We start from the raw sequence: 26,377 nt of genomic DNA on the forward strand, positions 1-26,377 counted from the left end.
TTAAAATCTACCTTGTCCTCATCATAACTCACAATCACATCCAGTTTTTAATATATCATGAATTGCTCGGACCCAAGCCCTGATCCTTCTGGTATGTCACTGGTCAATGTCTGCCACCTGGAAAAAGTACCATATATTTCCACCCTCTGTTACCCATCTGTCATGCAGTTCTTGATCCATGCCAATGTATCAATATCTTACCCCTATCCCATGTGCTTTAACCTTGCCCATTAACCCCTTATGAAGAACCTTATCAAAAGCCTTCTGAAAATCCAAATACACTGCATCCACTGGCTCTCCTTCATCAGTTCCATTAATTACAATCTCAGAAATCTCCAGTTGATTTGTTAAGCATGATTTGTCTTTCATAAAATAATGCTGGCTTTGTCCAATCCTGTTAACACTCTCCAAGTGCTCTGTTAGCAAAACTTTTATAATGTATTCAAACTGTTTCCCCAGTACTAATGTTAGGTTAACTGCTCTGTCATTATGTTTTTTCTACTCCCAACTCCCACCTTTTGAAACAGTGGGGTTACATTTGTCAACTTCCAATCTATAGGAACTGCTCCAGAGTCTATAGAATTTTGGAAGAAAATGCCAGTGACACCTACATCACATGAAAAAATAAAGAGAAAAATTTCAGGCCAGTTGATCTGCCTCGTATTGCACAAGCCTGCCATTACGCTGTTGTACAATATGTTCAAAAATTATCTGATAAACATCCTGTGTATTGCTCCCAGGTAATTCAGGGCCAAATTTTACTTCTTCCTTTTTATTGTAGTTCTCTTCTGGGGACCAGAAACTCCTGTTCCTGTTCAGGAAGAATTTTCTCGGCTCCTCCCAATGGATAAGAAGGCGAGCCTAACCTGTTCTTCCTCCCACCTATCCCCTCCTCCCACCTCAAGCCGCACCTCCATCTCCTACCGACCAACCTCATCCCGCCCCCTTGACCTGTCCGTCCTCCCTGGACTGACCTATCCCCTTCCTAACTCCCTGCCTACACTCACCTTTACTGGCTCCATCCCCGCCTCTTCGACCTGTTTGTTTCCTCTCCACCTATCCTCTCCTCTATCCCTCTTCTATCCGCCTCCCACTCTCTCCCTATTTATTTCAAAACCCCCTTCCCCTCCCCCTTTTCTGATGATGGGTCTAGGCCCGAAACGTCAGCCTCTCTGCTCCTATGATGCTGCTTGGCCTGCTGTGTTCATCCAGCCCTGCACCTTGTTGTCGTGAATGAACCTTTGTTTTGTTTTCAAATTACTATCAAGCATTTTTGTTAAACTAGCCATTAAAAAAAATCAGAAAATATAAAATCACAGAACAGGAAGCAAGACAAACCTCAGAAACAGGTCTAAATGCAATAAAGAAAACGTGTTTAGAAGTTCATAATATGCAATTTATTTATGCAGCCTTTTTCTCACCCTCCTTCTCAAATTCACCTTCATCTCCAATTGTAGTATCCTGATCTTGCTTGGTACTTAGAAACTAGGCCATTCATGTTACTCTCAGCCTTAGTAAACTCCATCTATTTCAGTGTACCAATACACGAAGGCTTTGTGCCAGAACATGGCAGTAAACCACTCACAGATGTGATTAAACAGGTCTTGGATAGCTGTACTGTTGCAAATAAAAGCTGCAGACATCTTGAGGCGAAATGTCACGAACAACTGGCTTAAAGTTATTGGGAATCCATTCAACAAACCAGGTGCTGTTTTTGTTCTGGATGTACAGAGGTTTATCGAAAGAGAGAAAAGAGAAGTACAGCACAGGAACAGGTCCTTTGGCCCTCCGAGCCTGAGCTGATTATCATGCCCTAACTAAACTAAAAACAAATCAGTTCTGTGGAAGGGTCACGGACCCGAAGCGTTAACTCTGATTTTTTTCTTCCCAGATGCTGCCAGACCTGCTGAGCTTTTCCAGCAACTTCTGTTTTTGTTCCTGATTTACAGCATCCACAGTTCTTTTGGGGGTTTTTTTTGAACAAACCTTCTGCCTTTATTCGGCCTGTATCGTTCCATTCCTTCCCTATTCATGTAACCATCCAGATGCCTCTTAAATGTTGCTAACGTGTCTGCTTCTACCACACTTTCTGGCAGTGTGTTCCAGGCTCTTACCACTCTCTGCGTGAAAAACTTTCCTTGCACATTTCCCTTAAACTTTCCCCCTTTCATCTTGAACCTGTGCCCCCTTGGAATTGAAACTTCAACCCTGGGAAAAAGCCTCTGACTATCCACCCTATCTATGCCTCTCATAATTTTGTAGATCTCTATCAGGTCTCCTCTCAGCCGCTGTCTTTCCAGTGAAAACAATCTTGGTCTTTTTAACCTTTCCTCATAGCCAATGCCCTCCAGACCAGGCAACATCCTGATGAACTTTCTATGCTTTCTCTCCAAAGCTTCCAAGTCCTTCCAAGCTTCCAAGTGTAGTGACCAAAACTGCACACAATACTCCAACTATGGCCGAACAAGGGTTTTATATAGCTGCAATATTGCTTGCCAACTCTTGTACTCCATGCCCTGGCCAACGAAGGCAAGCATGCCATAAGCCTTCTTAATCACTTTGGCCACCTGTGTTGCCACTTTTAAGGAACTGTGGACCTGCACACCCAGATCCATCTGTATGTTAATTTTCCTAACGGTTCTGCCATTTACAGTATAATTCGCACCGAAATTTGATCCTCTAAAATGCATCACCTTGCATTTGTCTGGATTTAACTCTATCTGCCATTTCTGTTCCCAAGTCACCAATCTATCTACATCCTGTTGTATCCTTTCACAATCACCGGCGCTATCAACAACTCCATCAATCTTCGTGTCATCTGCAAACTTACTGACAGACCACCCACATTTTCCTCCAGATCATTTATATATACTACAGACAACACAGGACCTAAGACTGATCCCTGTGGAACACCACTAGTTACCGGTCTCCATTCTGTAAAACACCCTCCCACCTCTACCCTCCGTCTTCTGTGACCAAGCCAGTTTTGTATCCATCTAGCCAGCCCACCCAGAATCCCATGTGATTTTAGTTTTTGTATCAAATCATAATGTCCTTGTTTTTGCGAACCGCAACTGAAACCCTATGATCACATAGGTGTTATTATCTGCTGTCTCAACATGTCCTGTCATCTTCAATAAATTTGATCATGAATAATCCCACGGTCCTCTGTTCTTCAGAACTGTATCCATTATTTCACTTCATTTCCCCTCGTCCTTCGTTTCACGCATTCTCCGCATTCCATTTCATCTGGTGCTTTTGTACCTGTAACTGCAATCTGTTTGCCATTATCAAATATCCATGTATACCACATCATCAACATTACCCTCATCTGCCCTGTCTGTGACCTCCTCAAATAAATCAAACAGGTTTGTTAAACACGGTCTGTCCTTATCCAATTTGCACTTGTTTTCTTCAGTAATCTGAGTTTGCCAAAATAATATTTAATTTTGTCCCAAATATTAATGTCAAAATGTTTCCCCATCACTGAGGTTAAAGGGACTTGAATTATCCTTATAACTTTATTGCTGACCAGTGGGATATGTTATGTCACTATGTACCATGTTACTATGACTGACTCTTTGGTCATATTGACATTGTGCCTGCATCATTCCTGGGGTGGTCATAGCTGGGGTGTAGAATACCCAGATAGCAGGGATTCTTTCATGCTTCCAAATTTCCAAACTCAATTGTTTTGTTGGGCTGCTAGAAAGGGCAAGAAACATTAAAGACTAAACTGTTTTATCTTTTTTCCATGCCAGTTGAGTGTAACATCTACAGAAGCTTCATAACTGTTGACCATTAATCTCTTAAAGGGAAACTGGAGCATTTCTGGGAAGTGCAGAAAGCAAATTATCCATAATCATATCTGTTCTTTTTTCCCAAATAAAAGTTCATATTAAACTGCAGCAGTTAGAATTAGATTTCAACATAGAGAGAAAATAACTATGTCTTACTTCTTGCCAAGTTTGAGAATCAAAGTACTTATACTCAAATAGATATCTGACGTGACTCTGAGCCTTTATGAATTCACTGAGGCCATCATTCCAAGAAAATGTCACTTCCCCAAGCTGTCTATCCACAATTGTGATGTTGGTCGGTGGATTAAGGTCAGCTGTTTAATGATAAATGAACAAAAATAAAAGGTTTGCAGAGAAAGTTGTCAACGTGTTCAGTTTCATTCACATTCTAATTGCAATTCAACATTAACAGCCACGGATGGAAACATATGCACTCCTAGCAACGTAACACAATTCTCAGTAACAATATAAGGTAGGCAAGTCCATCTAACCTCCCCTTCAAAACTATCCATCAGGTTCTTTAATGGGATTCTGCAAATAAGTTCTCCTCTTTACTAAGATGGATCCACTTCTTGTTTGATCCACAATTGCATCACTTGAAATCACAGAATTGTTACATTGCAAAATGATATCATTCAGGCCATCATGTCTGCCCCATGGTGGCTCAGTGGTTAGCACTGCTGCCTCACAGTGCCAGCGACCTGTGTCTGATTCCAGGTGGCTGGCTCTGTGGAGTTTGCACATTCTCCCTGTATCTGCATGGTTTTCCATCGGATGCTCTGGTTTCCTCCCACAGTCCAAAGATGTGCAGGTTAGTTGCTTTCATTGTGCTAAATTGCCCATAGTGTCCAGGGATGCGCAGGCCAGGTGGGCTAGCCATGGGAAAATGTAGGGTTACAGGGATAGGTTAGGGGTTAGGTCTGGATGGGATGTTCTTCAGAGGGTCAGCATGGACTCAATGTGATGAATGACCTGCTTCCACACTGTAAGGATTCAATGGATTCTTAGATTCCCTGAACAAGCATTCTGACTGAGTGCCATTCTCCTGCCTTTTCCCCAAATCCTGAATATTGTTTCCATTCAAATAATCATCTATAACGTCCTCTTGAATACCTCAGTTAAATCTGTCGACTACAGTTCCAGACATTGCATTCCAGTCCTAAACCATGATTCGTAGGAAAATATTTGTCTGACATCACATTTGCTTCTTTTGTAAATGACCTGATATCTATGCCCTCTCATTCACAATCTGTTTATCAGCAGGAACAATTTCTCCCAATCTGCTCTGCCTAGACCCCTGTACATAATATTCCAGCAGAGGTCTAAATAATGTTTAATAAAGTTTCAGCATAACCATCCTGCTCTACACTCTATCCTCTATAAATAAAGCTTAGGATGTACCATACTTTATCAACTGGTCTCTTCGCCTGTCCAGCCACCCTTGTGTCTTATGCACGTGTCTCTCAGTTCCTGCACATCCATTAGGGTCGTGACCTTTATTTTGTTCTGCCTCTCCATTTCCTTTCTCCCAAAATGTATCACCTCACATTTTTCTGCTTTGAACATGAAAATATCAATAACAGAAGCTGTAGAGTCATAGAGATCTACAGCAGAGAAAAAGGCCCTTCAACCCATTGTGTCCACAACTGTCAATCCATTGACTCTGTCTACACTGTCCCCTGCCTCACGAAAGCAACCAACATAATAAAAGACTCCTACCACCCCGGTTATACTCTCTTCCATCTGCCACCTGTGTGCCCACTCCACTAATATCTTGGTGGTATATGTTCTGGAGTCAGATATCTTGGAGTTTACTCACAACACTATTCAAAAGGCCATGATATGACAGAATCAGACTTTGGTGTGGACTCTGAGCTTACTAATATTATTGTAGGTGATGCATATGTACTGATCTGATTAACGACATAACACTGACTTCATTACTCAGAAAATTAGTCAGTACCTGTATACTGGAATATCATTTATCATAATATCACATGACTGCCTTCAATATACAGTGTGGCCTTAAATGTATGTTATAATACAACATACCTGGCATAAGTTTAATACTTACTAAGGTTTGCTAGGAATTCCAGGCATCCATCACTTAATGCTATCAGTAAAACAAAGGAAATTGTAAGGCATGTGTTCAGTGAGACCATTGTGGAAATCTTCAACAGAAATCTGAAGGAAGGTTAGACGCAGATCATAAAATACCCTAAAAAGTAGCAAAAAGAAAGAACATCATATTACAAAAAAAAGGAAGAAAAACTGTAAACATTGTTTTGAATAAAAATTATTTTTATCAAAATTTAAATCATGGCTAGCAAGGGAAGCAAGTACAGTAAACCCTTACCTGAAAGGCAACAGTTCAAACTGCGAAACTTCGGTATTGTACGGGAATATTAACCTCTTTAACTCAGAGGTGTAAATGCCATCTATTTGAACCACAATGACCAAGTGTGTTAGCAGACAAGAGAGAAAGAGGAAACTTCAAACTAATATAAAAATAGAAACTAGCGGATTTATTTTACACAGTAGGAAATAGAATTCAAGATGTGACCATCTTTTGCAGTGCAAAAACCAGGCTGGGATTTTTGTGACAAAGGTGAATAGCTTGAGTGATTAAATTGATTCAGGTGTAGCATGGACTCAGGCCTATTATGTTTGGAAGCAGGTCAGAGGTAGTAATGCAGGCTGGTTAAAATGCTCACATTGGTTCACTGGGGAGCTTTACCAGTAGTCTTTCTTACATTTATAGATCCTGTAGTTCTCATCTCTCATGCACCATCACCCTGCCTCCCAATCCCATTGGAGCTCCTTATTCTCCATGCAACCTCATGCCTCCCATCCTGCTCCACTGCTCCTCATACCAACCATGCCAACTCGAGTCACTTCCGTGTCTATTTATTCAGAATAAACTCCATAAAGAACCGATGAGCCATACGGTGACAATGGCATGTGTGTAAAATACACTTTAAACACTTCAAAGTATGCTTTAGAAAACATCCATTTATCATAGCCTCAAAAAATAGCAATTGCTACAATTCTAAAGAGGTGTCAATAAAACAAATCTTCAAAATATCAATAACAGAAGCTGTAGAGTCATAAAGATTTACAGCAGAGAAAAATGCCCTTCAGCCTATTGCATCCACAACAGTCAATCCATTGACTCTGTCTACACTGCCCCCTGCCTCAGGAAAGCAGCCAACATAATCAAAGATTCCTACCACCCTGGTTATACTCTCTTCCATCTTCTTCTGTTAGGAAAAAGATACAAAAGTTTGAATACTCACATGAATAGATTCAAGAACAGTTTCTTCTCCACTGTTATCAGACTCTTGAACAGACATCTTAAATGTTAATTCTGATCGCTCTTTCTGCACCTTCTGTATGGCTGGAACACTGTATTCTGCACTCTATTCTGCTACCCTGATGCACTTTGTATGGAACGATCTGCCTGTATAGTATGCAAAGCAGCACTTTTCACTGTATTTTGGTACATGCCACAACAACAAATCAATCAAAAACAATGAGCTCACTATTCTAATCAAAGTTTCCAGCACTTGGCCCATAGCTTTGTATGCCTAGGCATCACAAATGCACATCTAAATACTTCTTAAACATCATGAGGGTTTCCGCCTCTTACAGACAGTGAATGTTAGGTTCCCACCAGCCTCTGGGTAAAAAAGCTTTTTCTCACATCTCCTCTAAACTTTCTGCCCCTTACCTTAACTAATCGCTGTGCACAACTGGTACAAATTAAAGCTGAGACATTTACAAAAGGAATCACAGAAAGTATAACTTATGAGAAACTCAGAAGCTGTCAATCAGACAAAATCAACACTTTACTTCAGCTGAGTGAACGGATTAATTATTTTGTGAGAAGTTAGCCTGGTGCACAGGCGATCTTTGAGAGACTCAGACTCCTTCATCCTGAGGGCCAATCAGGACGAGCTGCCAGGCTTACCTCTCCCCATTCAGAACCTCTCCTGCTAACCTTAAATTTGAGCTGGGCGGGAAATGTGACCATATCATTTTAAAAGTTTTTTTTAAAAATTCATTCATGAGATGGCCAGGCCAGCATCTATTAACCATTCTGAATTACCTGAAGCAGCTGTGAGTCAAACACATGATGGCTCAGTAGTTAGCACTGCTGCCTCACAGCACCAGGGACCTGGGTTTGGTTCCAGCCTCAGACAAATGTCTGTGCGGAGTTTGCACATTCTCCCCGTGTCTACGTGGGTTTCCTCCGGCTGCTATGGTTTCCTCCCACAGACCAAAGATGTGCAGATTAGGTGGATTGACCATGCTAAATTGCTCATAATGTCCAGGGATGTGCAGGCTAGGTGGGTTAGCCATGGGAAATGCAGGATTACGGGGATGGGGGGGGGTGGGTTGGTCCGAGTGGGATGCTCTGCAGACGGTTGGCGTGGACTTGATGGGCCGAATGGCCTGCTTCCACACTGTAGAGGTTCTATTTCATGTACATCATATGGCTGTGGAGTCACATGTAGCCCAGACCAGCTAAGGATGCAGATATCATTGCCTAAAGGGCATTAGTGAACCAGATGGTTTTTCCTGGCAATCAAAGACAGTTCCACGCACATGATTAGACTCAAAATTCCAGATTTTTTATTGATATCAAGTTCCTCTTTTTGCCAAAGCAGGATTGGAACCTGGGTCTCTGGTACACCAGCTGAATCAATAGCTGAGTGATAACATCACTTGGCCATCACCTTCCTTTTGCCTGGAACGTGATGGTGAGGGACCATAAAATTCTGCCTCTTGTCCAGTACTGAGGGTGTGCCGCCCAATGGGAGGTGATATCTCTCAGTTGAGATGCTAAAGAGGTCCCATCTGGATACTTGGCCAGAAGTAAAAGTAAAGAGAGCCTCATGGCAAACTGTAGATTCTGCAGATTTCAAATATCCTTAGGCAGCACCTTACAAACCCAGGGCCACTTCTATCTAGAAGGACAAAAGCAGCAGGTACATGGGAACACAAGTACCTGCAAATCCCCCACCAAGCCGCTCACCAGGGGTGGCATGGTGCTCAGTGGTTAGCACTGTTGCCTCGCAGCGCCAGTGATTCAATTCTGTGTTTGATTCCCCCCTCGTGCGACTATATGTTTGGAGTTTGTGCACTCTCCCTGTGTCTGCGTGGATTTCTGTTGTGCGTTCCAGTTTGCTCCCACAGTCCAAAGATGTGTAGGTTTGGTGGATTAGCCATGGGAAATGCAGGGATACAGAAATGCGGTGGGTCTGGGTAGATTGCTCTTCAGAGGGTCGGTGTGGATCCGATGCGCCGAATGGTTTGTTTCCACACTGCAGGGATTCTATCATCCTGATTTGGAAATAAATCATCATTCTTTCATTGTCACTGGGCCAAAATCCTGGAATCTCTTCTCTCACAGTATTGTGGGTCTGCCTACAGCATATGGGCTGCACTGGTTCAAGAAAACATCACACCATCAACTTCTCAAGGGCAACTACACACAGGCAATAAATGCTTGCCCAGCCAGCGATGCCCACATCCCATGAATGAATTTTTAAAAGTGCATATTTTTTACTTTCCTCAAGCTTGACAGGTAAAAATTCTTCCCTGGCCGTAGGGTGAGTTAAGCAAAATCAACAGCAGGATTGAAACAACTTTCTTATTCTGTTTTACAACTTGATATTGCAAATAAAGTCACATACACATCTCCAAATGTAGGGAAATCATCTTGCGCTGGGGGATAAGTAGGTCTCAGTAGTTTGTACTGCTGCCTTACTGCATCAGGGATCCAGGTTCGATTTCAGCCTTGGACAATTGTCTGTGTGGTGTTTACACATTCTCCCTATGTCCATGTGTGTATTCTCCAAGTGCTCTGGTTTCCTCCGACAGTCCTAAGATCAGCTATGCTAAATTGTCCAGAGTGTCCAGGAACGTGCAGGTTAGGTGGGTTAGCCGTGGGAAATGCAGGGTTACAGAGATAGGATAGATGGGTGGGTCTGGGTGGGATGCTCTTCAAAAGGTCGCTGTGGATTCAAATGGCCTGCTTCTACACTGTAGGGATTTTGTGTAAGCGATGAGGGTCAGGCAATTTATAGTCTTATCATGATATGTACCTTTCTTCCATTGGGGTGGTACTTAATCTAAAAATGCCTTCACAGGTCAGGTGGCCCTTGTTAAATGATTTGGAGTTGGGTCGTATCAGTTCAGTAGACGTCGTATCCAACGGGCCAATTGAAACCACAAAACATCAGCAAGAGAACACCGTATGTAAAGTTTGGGTACTTAACAGGTCACATCCAACAGTCTGTGACTGAAAGCAATGACAATATGTTTACCATGCAGGAAAACATGGGGCAGAGTTGTTAAGGAGGTCTAGGCCCGAAACGTCAGCCATCCTGCTCCTCTGATGCTGCTTGGCCTGCTGTGTTCATCCAGCTCTACGCCTTGTTATCTCAGAGTTGTTAAGTTGGGCAGGAGGGACAAAATGAGAAAAAGACAAAGCAAGTTGTGAAAAACTCGGTCACCTAACACAGTCTGGAGCTAGAGGTGCAGGAGAGCGTTTGCAGCTACAGATGGATTGACACACATTGTTCCGAAGTGACCTTCAAATGAACCTGAACGAAAAGGAAATAATTGGCCACAGGAAGTTCACCACAAGAACTAGAAGAAAGATAATCTCAGAGGAAAGAGGAACCAATATCAGAACTGTCACAAGCAGCAGGTTAACTCGTCCACAGATCCCATTCTATCTACTGACCTGCCAGAGAGAGTGAAACAGTGACAGATAGTTGAAACAAGGAGCTGACATTCCAGGTGAATGGATGATATCTGGATTGAATCTATCTCTCGGATGTCAATATTAGGACCATTACTCTCCTTGTATTATAAAATGACCCGGATTTAAGTTTAGGGGGCTTCAACTCAGAAAGTTTGTGTTTTAAACTAATCAACAGAAAATAGTAAATTAGTCATGAACAAAACAGAAACAGACTTCAGGAGGACATGCTTGTCAAATGAGGCACGTAGGTACATCTGAAAATGATAATATATTTCCAAATCAGGATAATAGAATCCCTACAGTGAGGAAACAGACCGTTTGGCCCATCGAGTCCACACCAACCCTCCGAAGAACATTCCACCCAGACCCACCGCATCTCCCTATCCCTGCATTTCCCATGGCTAATCCAACAAACCTACACATCTTTGGACTGTGGGAGCAAACTGGAGCACCCAACAGAAATCCACATAGACACAGGGAGAATGCACAAACCCCACATGCTGGTTAAATGAGGGACATAGGTATGCCCTTTATGAAGAACATTGTAGAGAGGGATAATAATCAAAGTGGTATCATTGTGAGCGGCCTGAAGGAAACAGGGTTTGTTTTCAAATCCATGAAGCTGGCACTACAGGTTGGACAGGCAGTTGAAGAATTTTACACATCACTGGTTAAGCCTCAGGGGGATTTAATGATGGTGACAATGGTGGCGACAATATCACTGTGGGCGTTTCTGTCTCCAAGGGATAAAATCCTGATAAAGTCCATGGCTTCCTGCCTGCCACTGGGCTCCCTGTTCTTTGGCAGCAAAGGTCACACCTCCAATAACTTCCAGACATTCGAATGGTTGGCAGCTCTCCACACCTGGCAGTGCCAATAGCAGTGTCCACTGCTGTGGCATCATGGATGGTAAAGCATCCCTAGGAGAGAGGTACATCCTTCAGCCTTGGCCAGTCAGGATGGCTTTGGCAACGGCGGTGCCATTGAGTAGAGGGAGCAGGGGGATGGTGTTGGTGTGGAGAGGTCAATCCCTGCCTCCACATGCTTCTAGGTAGTGGCACAGCATGAAGGGAAAACCACTCTCTCTCTCTCTTTTCCATCTTCCCCCCACAGCCACCTCCAATTCCTATTTGAATCCTGAAGGCAGCTAGAATTCCAATGTTCTTCTTCAGATGTTCCAGGGGGTTCATGTTCGTACCCCTGGGAGGGCAGAAGGACCCTCAGGTAATGTCACATCTGAATAAACAAGTAAGCAGTCCCTCAGCGCTGCATTGCAGTGCCATGTCTCCATGGTGTACCCCAGCCTGAAGGGGACTTCAATCCATGTCATTCAGACTGGGGCAGCAAAAACGGCCATTCACTGTGAGGTCTGACACCCAAATGGATCCAGCTTCCTTTTATCAAACCCTCCAATTCCCCCATACCCCAGGGTACAGGTTAAAGATCTTATATCTGATTCGCTTTCACCCTGGCTGAAAAAATAAATGATATAGAATCCCTACAGTATGGAAACAGACCCTTCGGCCCAACAAGTCCACACAGACCCTCAGAGCACCCACCCAAACCATCGCCCTATAACCCACCTAATCTACACATCCCTGAACACTACAGGCAATTTAGCATGGCCATTCCATCAAGCCTGCACATCTTTGGACTGTGGGAGGAAACCGGAGCACCCGGAGGAAACCCACGCAGACACCGGGAAGAATGTGCAAACTCCATGCAGACAGTCGCCTGAGGGCGGAACCAAACCCAGGTCCCTGGAGCTATGAGGCAGAAGTGCTAACCACTGTGCCACCATACCGTCCCAAATTGTCACTCTCACTACCTCTCCTGCCCAAACGCACAAATATGGATTTTGTTGGGTCAGGAGATAAGGCAGCAAAAAATAGAAGCCTGAAAGCAGGGTGCAGGGTAAAAAAAATCTGCCTAAATCAGAATTTTATCCTGTTGCTGCAAGGTGATAAAATACATTGTGTAATTTGGTTCTTTATTGCACTGAGGCATGCAAAATTTTGGAGAAAGGTGCAGTTTAATTAAGAAAAAAATATTAGAGATAGGGACCAAAGGCAAGTAGAATCCATGGTATCCCTACAGTGTGGAAACAGATCATCCAGCCCCACACCAATCCTCCAAAGAGCATCCCCACCATCCTGCCTTTCCCATGACTAACACAACTAATCCGCACATACCTGAAATCTATGGGCAATTTAGCATGGCCAATCCACCTAACCTGCACATCTTTGGACTGTGGGAAGGAAACCACAGCACCCAGAGGAAACCCACACAAACACAGGGAGAATTTGCAAACTCCACACAGACAGTCGCCTGAGGCTGGAATTGTACCTGGTGCTGTGAGACAGCAGTGCTAACCAGTGAGCCACCGTGCCGCCTTGTAAAGAGTTAGGCCACAAGTCAAGTTGCCATAGTCTTACCAGGCCGTAGGGTTGTTCTCTCATTACACAGAGACAACATGTGGTGATCTAACCTGAGGGCATTGACACTTCAGGTGGGGGGAGAAGTTGAGAAGGAGAGTCCTTCATGGTAACCTCAGCCAGTGTGGGAATTGTTGGTATCACACTGCTTTGCAAACCAACTGTCCAGCCAACTGAGCTAAACCATACCCCGGTCAGGCCACAATGATATAATTGAATGGTGGACAGGCTTGAGGGGCCGAATGGCTTACTTCTCCTCCTGTGTTCCTTTGTTTGCAATAAAGTCATGAAGGCCAACCTGCCTGAATTTAATAGCGAATCTTTAACGTCTCATTTCAAAAGGCAGCAGCTTTAACAGAATGGAATTTGAAACATAAGAAAGAGATAACAACTCCATGTTGAAAGTATCAGCCTCGTTTTTGTGCTGTTGTCTCTGGTGTGTGACATGAATTTTATGACTGAGGTGAGAATGAGTCAGTCTTGAGTCATGGCTATCACTTGAGGAAGCCAGAGTGGGCTTGCTGCAGACTTTGGGTTACTTCACTTAGGAATGAACTATTAAGACCCAGAGATGATATTATATGCTCTGACAATTTTCAGACGACAATATATTTAGAGAGAAGTGTATGAGATAATGCAGTTGAACACAACAATACACATGTTCCACCTAACTCCAAAAAATGTCATACCTTAGAAAAATGTTCACGTTAAGCTATTATTACGGACCAGATCCCTTCAAACTATTTTAAGAAGGTAGCCTAGACCCTAACTTTTTCTTATTTTAAAGGTAAATGTAAAGTTTCCGTTTCAGATGCAATGTGACTGGTCAAACTACTTGACGTTAAGCAAAACACAATTTATTCAAACACTATAGTTAAAATACAACAGAAGAAAGAAGAATTTAGAATAACATCTCCATTCGAAAACTTAACAGAATAATAGATACAGTACTTACTACTAATTAACTTTTCCAATACAGTAACATCTCGTAAACACACCCCTTGGCAAAAGGGCAAATTCGGAAAACAGATTTTCTCACATGCAATTCCCGCAGTGGGAAGAGAAACCCCCAGCTTCTAGTTGTAATTGAGAGAGAGGGAGAAATAGCTATACTTCTTTAAAACTCCAGCCGTTTCTGCTGAATCCAAAAGCTAAATAAAAAACTAGAAATCCTGGTCTGTGAGAGCTGGCCACATCCATCCAGACTGCTTCTGTTGTTCCAACTTTTTAAAAAAAGGCCTCACAATCTTTTTTACAAATTGCTTGGCACCTCTCGTTCAATCTCTTAAAATTAAAGGACAAAATACATCTCTTAAAGCCACAGCATTGTCACACTACCAATGTCTTATTCAAGGCTCAAACAAGGGTTACTGTACAATCATGAATGACAAAGCCTCAAGCAAGTTACAATTAGCTGCAGAAGTGAAAATATTAGTCAACCTTATTGCATTCTAGTGAATAACCACAGACACGGTCCCTTAATGCGTTTGTTTGTCAAGGTAGTGAGAATTTGGGTCAGAAAGAGGAAGGCACAATCAGGGTCAAAAGACAGCACAGTGTGGAGCTGGAGGAATGCAGCAGGCCAGGCAGCATCAGAGGAGCAGGAATGTTGACGTTTCGAGTCGGGACCCTTCTCCAAAACTCCATGTTGAGCCAGGAGATTGAATTCAAAGCAATTCTTTGCAGAAAGCGCAAGGTGGAGTTGCAAAGGAATGGTGAAGGCAACTCTGATATCCACTTTATGGTTATTAACAACAACTTGCATGTAATATAACACTTTTAATGCTGTAAAACTTCTCAAAACAGAAGCTTGGTTAAACAAAGCCAAACAAAACCAAAACTGGTTAGACCACACTTGGAATATTGTGTTCAGTTTTGGTCAACTCATTACAGGAAGGATTTGGAAGCTTATGAGAGGGTGCAGAGGAGATTTACCAGGATGAGGCCTGGACTGGAGGGGAGGTCTTATGAGGAAAGGTTGAGGGAGCTAGGGTTTTTCTCATTGGAGCAAAGAAGGATGAGAAGGGACTTGATAGAGGTGTACAAGTTGACAGACACCATTTCCCAGGGCAAAGATGAATATTACATAGAACATAGAACACAGAACAGTACAGCACAGTACAGGCCCTTCAGCCCACAATGTTGTGCTGAATGTTTACCCTAAACCTAAGGTCTATCTGACCTCCGCCGCTACCTAATACTATCATCCATATGCCTATCTAATAGCCGCTTAAATGCCCCTAATGAGGCTGACTCTACTACCCTCTCTGGCTATGCATTCCATGCCGCTACCACTCTCTGAGTAAAGAACCTACCTCTGATGTCTCCCCAAAATCTACCTCCACTCACTTTAAAACTATGCCCCCTCATAAAAGCCACCTCCAGCCTAGGAAAAAGTCTCTGGCTGTCCACACTATCTATACCTCTGGTTATTTTGTACACCTCTATCAAGTCACCTCTCATCCTTTGTCGTTCTAAAGAGAAAAGCCCTAGCTCTCTCAACTTTTCCTCGTAAGACCTTCCCTCCATTCCAGACAATGTCCTGGTAAATCTCCACTGCACCTTTTCTAACGCTTCCACATCTTTCCTGTAGAACATAGAACATAGAACATAGAACATTACAGCACAGTACAGGCCCTTCGGCCCTCGATGTTGCGCCGACCTGTGAAACCAATCTGAAGCCCATCTAACCTAAACTATTCCATTATCATCCATATGTTTATCCAATGACCATTTAAATGCCCTTAAAGTTGGCAAGTCTACTACTTTTGCAGGCAGGGCATTCCACGCCCTTACTGCTCTCTGAGTAAAGAACCTACCTCTGACATCTGTCCTATATCTATCACCCCTCAATTTAAAGCTATGTCCCCTCATTCTAGCCACCACCATCTGAGGAAAAAGGCTCCCACTGTCCACCCTATCTAATCCTCTGATCATCTTGTATGTCTCTATTAAGTCACCTCTTAACCTTCTTCTCTCTAACGAAAACAGCCTCAAGTCCCTCAGCCTTTCCTCATAAGACCTTCCCTCCATACCAGGCAACACCCTGGTAAATCTCCTCTGTACCCTTTCCAATGCTTCCACATCCTTCCTATAATGCGGTGACCAGAACTGTACGCAATACTCCAAGTGCGGCCGCACCAGAGTTTTGTACAGCTGCAACATGACCTCATGGCTCCGAAACTCAATCCCTCTACCAATAAAACCTAACACACCGTATGCCTTCTTAACAACCCTATCAACCTGGGTGACAACTTTCAGGGATCTATGCACATGGACACCGAGATCTCTCTGCTCATCCACACTACCAAGAATGTTACCATTAGCCCAGTACTCTATATTCCTGTTACTCCTTCCAAAGTGAATCACCTCACACTTTTCCGCATTAAACTCCATTTGCCACCTCTCAGCCCAGCTCTGCAGCTTATCTATGTCCCTCTGTAACCTGCAACATCCTTCCGCACTATCCACAACTCCACCGACTTTAGTGTCATCCGCAAATTTACTAATCCATCCTTCTACGCCCTCATCCAGGTCATTTATAAAAATGACAAACAGCAGTGGCCCCAAAACAGATCCTTGAGGTACACCACTAGTAACTGAACTCCAGGATGAACATTTCCCATCAACCACCACCCTCTGTCTTCTTACAGCTAGCCAATTTCTGATCCAAACCGCTAAATCACCCTCAATCCCATGCCTCCGTATTTTCTGCAATAGCCTACCATGGGGAACCTTATCAAACGCTTTACTGAAATCCATATACACCACATCAACCGCTTTACCCTCATCCACCTGTTTGGTCACCTTCTCGAAGAACTCAATAAGGTTTGTGAGGCACGACCTACCCTTCACAAAACCGTGTTGACTATCCCTAATCAAATTATTCCTTTCTAGATGATTATAAATCCTATCTGATATAATCCTTTCCAACACTTTACCCACAACCGAAGTAAGGCTCACTGGTCTATAATTACCAGGGTTATCTCTACTCCCCTTCTTGAACAAGGGGACAACATTTGCTAGTCTCCAGTCTTCTGGCACTATTCCTGTAGACAATGACGACATAAAGATCAAAGCCAAAGGCTCTGCAATCTCCTCTCTAGCTTCCCAGCGAATCCTAGGATAAATCCCATCCGTCCCAGGGGACTTATCTATTTTCACACCTTCCAGAATTGCTAACACCTCCTCCTTATGAACCTCAATCCCGTCTAGTCTAATAGCCTGTATCTCAGTATTCTCCTCGACAACATTGTCTTTTTCCTGTGTGAATACTGACGAAAAATATGCATTTAGCGCCTCTCCTATCTCTTCAGACTCCACGCACAACTTCCCACTACTGTCCTTGACTGGCCCTAATCTTACTCTAGTCATTCTTTTATTCCGGACATACCTATAGAAAGCCTTTGGGTTTTCCTTGATCCTACCCGCTAATGACTTCTCATGTCCCCTCCTGGCTCTTCTTAGCTCTCTCTTTAGGTCCTTCCTGGCTAACTTGTAACTCTCAAGCGCCCTAACTGAGCCGTCACGTCTCATCTCCACATAAGCCTCCTTCTTCCTCTTGACAAGAGATTCAGCTTCTTTAGTAAACCACAGTTCCCTCGCTCGACCACTTCCTTCCTGCCTGACAGGTACATACTTCTCAAGGACACGCAGTAGCTGTGCCTTGAACAAGCTCCACATTTCAATTGTGCCCAGCCCCTGCAGTTTCCTTCTCCATCCTATGCATCCTAAATCTTGCCTAATCGCCTCATAATTGCCTTTCCCCCAGCTATAACTCTTGCCCTGCGGTATATACCTATCCCTTTCCATCGCTAAAGTAAACATAACCGAATTGTGGTCACTATCACCAAAGTGCTCACCTACCTCCAAATCTAACACCTGGCCTGGTTCGTTACCCAGTACCAAATCCAATGTGGCCTCGCCTCTTGTTGGCCTATCTACATACTGTGTCAGGAAACCCTCCTGCACGCATTGGACAAAAACTGACCCATCTAAAGTGCTCCAAATATAGCGTTTCCAGTCAATATTTGGAAAGTTAAAGTCCCCCATAACAACTACCCTGTTACTTTCACTCCTATCCAGAATCATCTTTGCAATCTTTTCCTCTACATCTCTGGAACTTTTCGGAGGTCTATAGAAAGCTCCCAACAGGGTGACCTCTCCTTTCCTGTTTCTAACCTCAGCCCATACTACCTCAGTAGACGAGTCATCATCAAACGTCCTTTCTGCCACCGTAATACTGTCCTTCACTAACAATGCCACACCTCCCCCTCTTTTACCACCTTCCCTGATCTTACTGAAACATCTAAACCCCGGAACCTGCAACAACCATTCCTGTCCCTGCTCTATCCATGTCTCTGAAATGGCCACAACATCAAAGTCCCAGGTACCAACCCATGCTACAAGTTCACCCACCTTATTCCGGATGCTCCTGGCGTTGAAGTAGACACACTTCAAACCACCTTCTTGCCTGCCGGTACACTCCTGTGACCTTGAAACCTTATTCATGACCTCACTACTCTCAACCTCCTGTACAGTGGAGCTACAATTCAGGTTCCCAACCCCCTGCTGAATTAGTTTAAACCCTCCCGAAGAGCATTAGCAAATTTCCCCCCCAGGATATTGGTACCCCTCTGGTTCAGGTGTAGACCATCCCGTTTGTAGAGGTCCCACCTACCCCAGAATGAGCCCCAATTATCCAGGTATCTGAATCCCTCCCTCCTGCACCATCCCTGTAGCCACATGTTCAACTGCTCTCTCTCCCTATTCCTCGCCTCGCTAGCACGTGGCACGGGTAACAAACCAGAGATAACCACTCTGTTTGTTCTAGCTCTAAGCTTCCATCCTAGCTCCTTGAATTTCTGCCTTACATCCCCATCCTTTTTCCTACCTATGTCATTGGTGCCTATGTGGACCATGACTTGGGGCTGCTCCCCCTCCCCCTTAAGGATCCTGAAAACACGATCCGAGACATCTCAGACCCCGGCACCTGGGAGGCAACACACCAACCGCGAGTCTCTCTCGTTCCCTCAGAATCTCCTATCTGTCCCCGTAACTATGGAGTCCCCAATGACTAATGCTCTCCTCCTCTCCCCACTTCCCTTCTGAGCAACAGGGACAGACTCTGTGTCAGAGACCTGTACCCCATGGCTTACCCCTGGTAAGTCGCCCCCCCCAACAGTATCCAAAATAGTATACTTGTTTTTGAGGGGAACGGCCACAGGGAATACCTGCACTGTCTGCCTGTTCCCTTTCCGTCCCCTGACTGTAACCCATCTACTTTTTTCCTGTACCTGAGGTGTGACTACCTCCCTGTAACTCCTCTCAATTACCCCCTCAGCCTCCTGAATGATCCGAAGTTCATCCAGCTCCAGCTCCAGTTCCCTAACGCGGTTTCCGAGGAGCTGGAGTTGGGTGCACTTCCCGTAGATGAAGTCAGTGGGGACACTCGTGGTGAGCCTTACCTCCCACATTCTACAGGAGGAGCATGCAACTGCCCTAACACCCATTCCCACTGTCCTGAATTCCCAAACAGACTATTAAAAAAAAACTAGTAGCCTTACCAAATCAGCGCTCAGAACCTTTTTTTTGGTTAGAGGAGGAGGATGGGTGGGAGACACTACCTAGGTAGTGTTTCGGGTAAAGCAACCTCCTAAATATATTACCTCACTTACTCACTCCAAAAATGGATTCACGCGAGGTAAGACTTTTATAATCGAAAAGCTTACCTTCCCAGGCTGCCCTTGCGCTTCCTCCTGGACTCCCGCCGCTGAAACAACTGAAAGGCCGCAGTCACGCGAGGTAAGACTTTGTAATGAGGTGACCAGAAGTGGACACAATACTCCAGATGTGGCCGAGTCAGGCTTTTGTATAGCTGGAGCATAACTTCACGGCTCTTGAACTCAATCCCTCTATTAATGAAAGCTAACACACCATACGCCTTCTTAACAAATCTATCCACCTGGGTGGCAGCTTTCAGGGAACTGTGGACATGAGCCCCGAGATCCGTCTGCTCCTCCACACTGCCAAGAATCTTTCCGCTAACCCTGTATTCTGCTTTCAAGTTTGTCCTTCCAAAATGAATCACCTCACACTTTTCAGGGTTAAACTCCATCTGCCACTTCTCAGCCCAGCTCTGCATCCTATCAATGTCCCTTTGTCACCTAGAACAGCCCTCCGCACTATCCACAACGCGACCCACCTTTATATCGTCCGCGAAAGTATTACGAGGGGGCATAATTATAAAGTGATTGGAGGAAGGTATAGGGGAGATGTCAGAGGTAGGTTCTTTACACAGAGAGTGGTGGCTGCATGGGAATGCACTGATGGTGGTGGTAGTGGAGTCAGATACATTAGGAACATTGAAGTGACTATTGGCTCGGCACATAGATGATAGTAAAATGTAAGGGATGCAGGGTAGTTTGATGTTAGAGTAGGATAATAGGTCGGCACGACATCATGGGCCGAAGGGCCTGTACTGTGCTGAACTGTTCTATGTTCTATTCCATTGTAGGCTATGGCCGTCAATGGTTGTGCCAGAATTTATTGCCCATCCTAATTGCTGAGAAGGCATTGATGAGTTAATTATATTACAAGCTTTAGAATGTATTACAGTCAAGTTTGCAGGTGACATAAAATTAGGTAGGAAAGCTAGTAGTGAGGATGACATAGAATCTGTACAGGGATATAGACAGGTAAGGCAAGTGGGCAAAAATTTGGTGGATGTATTACAATCTGGGGGAAATGTGAGGTTATGCACTTTGGCAGGAAGAAGAGAGGAATTGGGTATTATTTAAATGGAGAAAATCGGAGAAGGATTTGGGAGTCACAAAAAGCTGACATCCAGGTTCAACAGGTATTAGGAAGGCAAACTGACTGTTGGCCTTTATTTCAAAGAGGGGGAATGGAGTATAAAAATAGATTTAGTGAGTTGATTCCACAGCTAAATTTCAGAGCAGCTAAAGTCCCAGCTAATAATATTGGTGCGGGTTAACATTTGGAATGTACTCAAGGCCTTAAGTTACAGGAGAGCTGATACCTCAGAGGTTTATAAGACTGGAGGAGGTCACAGCAAAGGTGAAGCCACAGAGAAGTTTGTAATCAGGATCAGAATGTTAAAAGTGCAATGCTGCTTAACTCAGAGTTAATGTGAGCAGAGTGGTTGACAGATGAATCAGACTTGGTGTGAGTTAGGATACAAATGGCCTACTCCTGCTCCTATTTTCCATTTTATGAGGTCATATCATTCTTTGGCTTCTTGCCCATTTCCCCTCTAGACCTCCCAAGCTCATCTCATCTGTGAGACTTTACAATGCAGTAATCAGAGATAGAAAACAGTAGCACGCTGAAAGCTCCACTTTAAGGATGTTTGCAAGTGCAACATTAAGTCCCTCGACATCAATTTACCATACTTGGCTTCACTAGCTGATGAAAGACAAAAATAGCAACCTGGGGACTGTCACACACCATCATGGTGACCAGTCATTCCATTGTCTTGGTAAGAGATGTCCACACCAAAAACAAGAACCCACAATGAGACCTGATAGTTTCATGTGCAGCGTTTGTGGTAGAACCCATCTCACAAAGCTTGGCCTCTATAACTATCACCAAAGGTGCACCAAATGAAGACAGCCCATCTAAAATAGATTGAGGTGGAGCAACATTTCCATCTTTCATAGATGGGTGGAAACAATAAATCGACTATTTGATTTAGGAATGGAATTGGCTGGGAGTTAAAGAAGAATAAACAGCACAGCTACTTGGTTATAAAGCCCACTTGAATCACATTGTCATGCAGATAGGCTTTGAGAGAGGACGTGTGCATAGGAAGCAATTGTGGGATCACACTGCAAATTTTTATTCCAAATATCTCACAAACTTAATTGAGTATTTTGAGGAAGTAACAAGGAAGATTGAAGAGGGCAGAACAATAGATTTTGCTTATTTGGACTTTAATAAAACCTTTGATAAGGTTCCTCATGGTGGATTAAAATTAGATCACATGGGATTCAGTGTGAGTTGCCAATTGGATACAAAATTCACTTTACAGTAGGAGATAGAGGGTGGTGGTAGAGGTTTTCTTTTTGGATTGGGTGCCTGTGACAAGCAGTGTTCCACAGGGATTGGTACTGTTGTTTGTTATTTATATAAATGACTTGGATGAAAATAGAGGAGGAATGGTTAGTAAGTTTGCGGATTAAACCAAAATTGATGGTATAGTGGAAAGTGAAGAAGGCTATCTAAGACTATAAAAGGATCTTGATAAATTGGGTCAATGGGCTAAGGAGTGGCAGATGGAGTTTAATTTGGAGAAATGCAAGATATTGCATTTTGGTAAATCAAACAAGCGTAGGACTGATACAATTAATGGTAGGGCCCTGGGTAGTACTGTTAAACAGAGAGACCGAGGGGTTTGGATAAGTAATTCTTTGAAATTTGCATCACACATAGACAGGGTGGTTTAGAGGGTGTTTAGCACACTTGCCTTCATTCCTCATACCTTTGAGTATAGGAGTTGGGACATATTGGTGAGGTTGTACAGGATGTTGTTGAGGCCTCTTCTGGAGTGCTATGTGCAGTTCTGGTTGCCCTGTTATAGGAAGGATATTATTGAACTGGAGAGGGTTCAGAAAAGTTTGACCAGGATGTTGCCGAGAATGGAGGGTTTGAGTTATAAGGATCGGCTGGATAGGCTGGGACTATTTTCACTGGAGATTCGAAAATGGCGGGCTGACCTTATAGAGGTTTATAAAATCATGAGTGGCATAGATAAGGTGAATAGCAACAGTCTTTTCCCTAAGATGGGGGAGTTCAAAACTAGAGGGCATATTTTTAAGGGGAGAGGAGAAAAAATTAAAAGGGACATAGGAGCAACTTTTTAACACAGAGAGTGGTTAGTGTGTGGAATAAACTGCCAGAGGAAATGGTGGGTGCAGGTACAATTACAACATTTAAAATACATTTGGATAAGTACATGAATAGGAAAGGTTTGGACGGATATGGGCCAAACGCAGGCAAGTGAGACTAGTTTAGTTTGGGAACATGGTTAGCATGGACTGGTTGGACCGTAGGGTCTGTTTTCATGCTGTCTGACTCTATGACTATAACTCTACGGCTAAAGGATGTGGTTGAATGTCACAGACAAGGTCCGGACTTGAGAGAGAGAGATAAAGGTCCTTGTGGTTTCCCATGAAATGGGTGGTCATGCTTGCATTAAAAATAAATAAAAGCTCAAAGGTTTAAAGTTATGTTTAAAGATTCACCGAGTGTGAGCTAGATGGTAAGCTGCCTGTGGTACCTTCACTGTGGAATACTGTTCTGAGGTTAAAAGTTATCAGGAAAGGAAAGGAATGGAAGAAAACCCTACAGAGGAGAGAATAAAGAACTGAATGTCTACTTAAAGGACTTAAAGTATAACGGAGAGTTGGATTTGCGTTTGCTTCAAACGTTGGTGGTCAGTTTAGCTCAGTTGTGTGGGCAGCTGGACACCAGCAGTGTGGGTTCAATTCCTCTCCTACCTGGAGTTACCATGAAGGATTTTCCTTCTCAACCCCTCCACTCACTTGAAAAGTATTGACCCTCAAGCTAAATCGCTACCAATCATCTGCATCTTGTGAGAGAGCAGTCCTCTGGTCTGGTAACTTCTGGCAACTTTATTTTGTTTCAAAAGGGGAATATTCTAAAAGCCTAAAAGTATAGGTTGGCTACAAAAATAGTGTTTGGAGAATGCTGTTTTTAGTTTGCTGCAGTAAAAGCTGTTAAACTTGTAACCTTGAGAGATTCTTTCAGTTGGTCACTGAATTAACTTTTGAGAAAGAAATTTGATCAGTCTCCAAGGAGATGGCAACAATATAAGAAAGTGTCCCTCGGTCTAAAGGAAGCAGAAATAAACTCTGTTCTTGGGAAATCACCAAGATAAGAGAGAGAGAGATTAACAGTTTTAATGAGAACTTGGTTTTCAAAAGTGGAATTGAAGTTGTGTTCAAGTAGATTGTTCACTGCTGATATTTTCTATGGTAAAGCTTGCTTATTAGAACTTTGAAAATGTGGCTACATATGAATGGGAAAAGAGCTGTGATTTTCCCAGGTAAAGCATGGAATGAAATGGCATTGTGCCATATATATTATGTTATATATTATGGCATACATCAAATGGATGAAGTCAGCTCACCACTGCCTTCTCAAAGGCAACTAAGAATGGATGATAAGTGAATAGAATAGAATAGAAATTTATTATCACACGTACTTTTACATGAAAAATACAGTGAAAAGTTTTACAAATTGCCACACCATTGCACCTATATTATCAGAAGTCCTACATAATAATTTTTAAAAAAAGTAAACTTAAGATAAATTTCATCACAGTTCAATAAATGGCTCCTGGGCTCGAGGAAAGGAATTAAGCTGATAATGGTGGCCTAGCCAGTGACATCCACATCTCATGAATGAATAATGAAAAGGTAATGATGATAGGAGAGAGAGGGGGCCAGGGATGAAGAGTATCACAAGAAGAAATTGAGAAATGGCCTTATCTGTGATTGATACAATGGGAGTAAAGAGATCACATGAGATGACAAGACAAAGTGAGAGGTTGTGAATTTGGATGGAGGAGTTATACAAAGGGAGAGATTATGAATGAGACACAGCAGTGAACTCCCAGGACACTATCCATTGTTGGAGATTTGTTATGAATAGAAAGCAGACAGGAGCAAGATGTGTTACATCATGGACGAAGATTATCATAAACAGCTAGCTAACATTTATATGTCCTAATCATTTGGCTGAGACACCCACGTGGACGTGAGAACTCTGGAGCCTTACTCCAAACCCTGGATACTCAAAAGAGTTGGGGATTGTTGGAAAGAAGAAGTGAATTTAAAACAAAATTTTGAAATTATTGAAGGTGTTGGTATTGGACTGGATTGGACAAGGTCAAAAATCAGACGGCTCCAGGGTGTAATCCAACAGGTTTATTTGAAAACACTGGCTTTCAGAGCATTGCTCCTTAGCAATGCTTGGAAAATTTTGAAATTCTGAAGAAGTTGAAATATCCCCTTCCCTTACATCTTAAGTTCACAAAATTTCTAACACCAGAAACTGAAATAGGGCCAAATAATTGATTAATTCTTTGTTTTAGTTCTATGGGTGCACAGGAACATCCCTGATCAACATGAGGACTGGAATAGATATGAAGCATTTGAATAGAGAGAGAAACTGTTGATTTAAATACTTTGATCTTGTGATGTAGAGGCAGTGATCCTACCCTGGGTTAGAAATTTTGGGATCAAATCCCACCTGCCTAAGACATGAGTCATAACATATCTGAATCTGTTGATTGGAAATACCTACAGAGAGGAAAATTAAGTTTAAAAACAGAAATGTTCATTCCTCTTATGGCCTGTTTGCAAATAAATGGTTTCGAAGCACACAAAGAAGGGAGTAAAAACCATGAATGCTGAAATATATTTTGAACTAAAGCAGGAAGTTACTAAAAATGCAATACCAGTCAATTAGCAAGGGATGGGTTAATATTTTGGGGAGGGATTCAGACCAGCAGTACCTTGCCACAAACTCCTTCCCCACCAAAAAAAAATTGTGACCCTCAATAATTCCTGATTTTCAGTAGAATGTATTTGGAATTTGATTTCCATTCCACGGAGGCTGACTCCCTCGTGATGAATGCATTTGCCCCAGTGTATTGTGAGGTGTAATTTCCTCTGAGGTGAACACATCATAGAATCATAGAACAGCATGGAAGGTGGCCATTTGGTCCATTGAGTCCACAATGACCCTCTGAACAGCACCCCATCCAGACCCACACCACCCCACTGTATCCCATAAACCCACATTTACCATGGCTAGTCCACTTCGCTTACACATCCCTGAACACTGAGGACAATTTTGCCATGACCAATCCATCTAGTCTGCACATTGTTAGGCTGTGAGAGGAAACCCAGACAGACACAGAGAGAACATGTAAACTCCACACAGTCATCTGAGGCTAGAATCGAACCTGGGTCCCGTGAGGCAGCAGTGCTAACCATTGAGCCACTATGTTACCCTTATTCAGGACTGATTGTTGTAACAGGAACCCATTGACCCCAGTGAGACGCAGGCATTTTAAGGAAACATGTTACAACAGATGAAAAACAGAACTGCTTGCAGTACAATCCAAATGTCATTTAAAGAAGTGTATCGTATTTCCCTCACTGTGACTATTCGCTCAGACTCTGAGATTTTATTTCATGTCATTTCATTTCATTCATAACATCACTACACCTTCTGTGTGAAGGAAGCATGAATTTGGAAAGGAATATTTCCCTCTCACCGCTACACCAAATGTTTTATCACTGCAGATTTTTCAC

General features: G+C 43.1%; 1 protein-coding gene across 1 annotated transcript in view; it reads right to left on the reverse strand.

The window, feature by feature from the left end:
- The window catches only part of LOC109929202 (granulocyte-macrophage colony-stimulating factor receptor subunit alpha-like), a 43,515-nt gene that overhangs the window by 11,950 nt on the left and 5,188 nt on the right, over positions 1-26,377 (reverse strand). Inside the window, exons 2-4 of the mRNA XM_048597886.1 lie at positions 5,875-6,018; positions 3,957-4,114; positions 3,326-3,422 (exon numbers count right to left, since the gene is read on the reverse strand). Of these exons, the coding sequence (XP_048453843.1) occupies positions 3,326-3,422; positions 3,957-4,114; positions 5,875-5,962 (343 nt within the window). The 5' untranslated portion in view covers positions 5,963-6,018. The remainder of the gene's footprint in view (positions 1-3,325; positions 3,423-3,956; positions 4,115-5,874; positions 6,019-26,377) is intronic.

Source organism: Rhincodon typus, chromosome 6 (genome assembly GCF_021869965.1).
Source record: "Rhincodon typus isolate 14 chromosome 6, sRhiTyp1.1, whole genome shotgun sequence".
NCBI lineage: Eukaryota > Metazoa > Chordata > Chondrichthyes > Orectolobiformes > Rhincodontidae > Rhincodon > Rhincodon typus.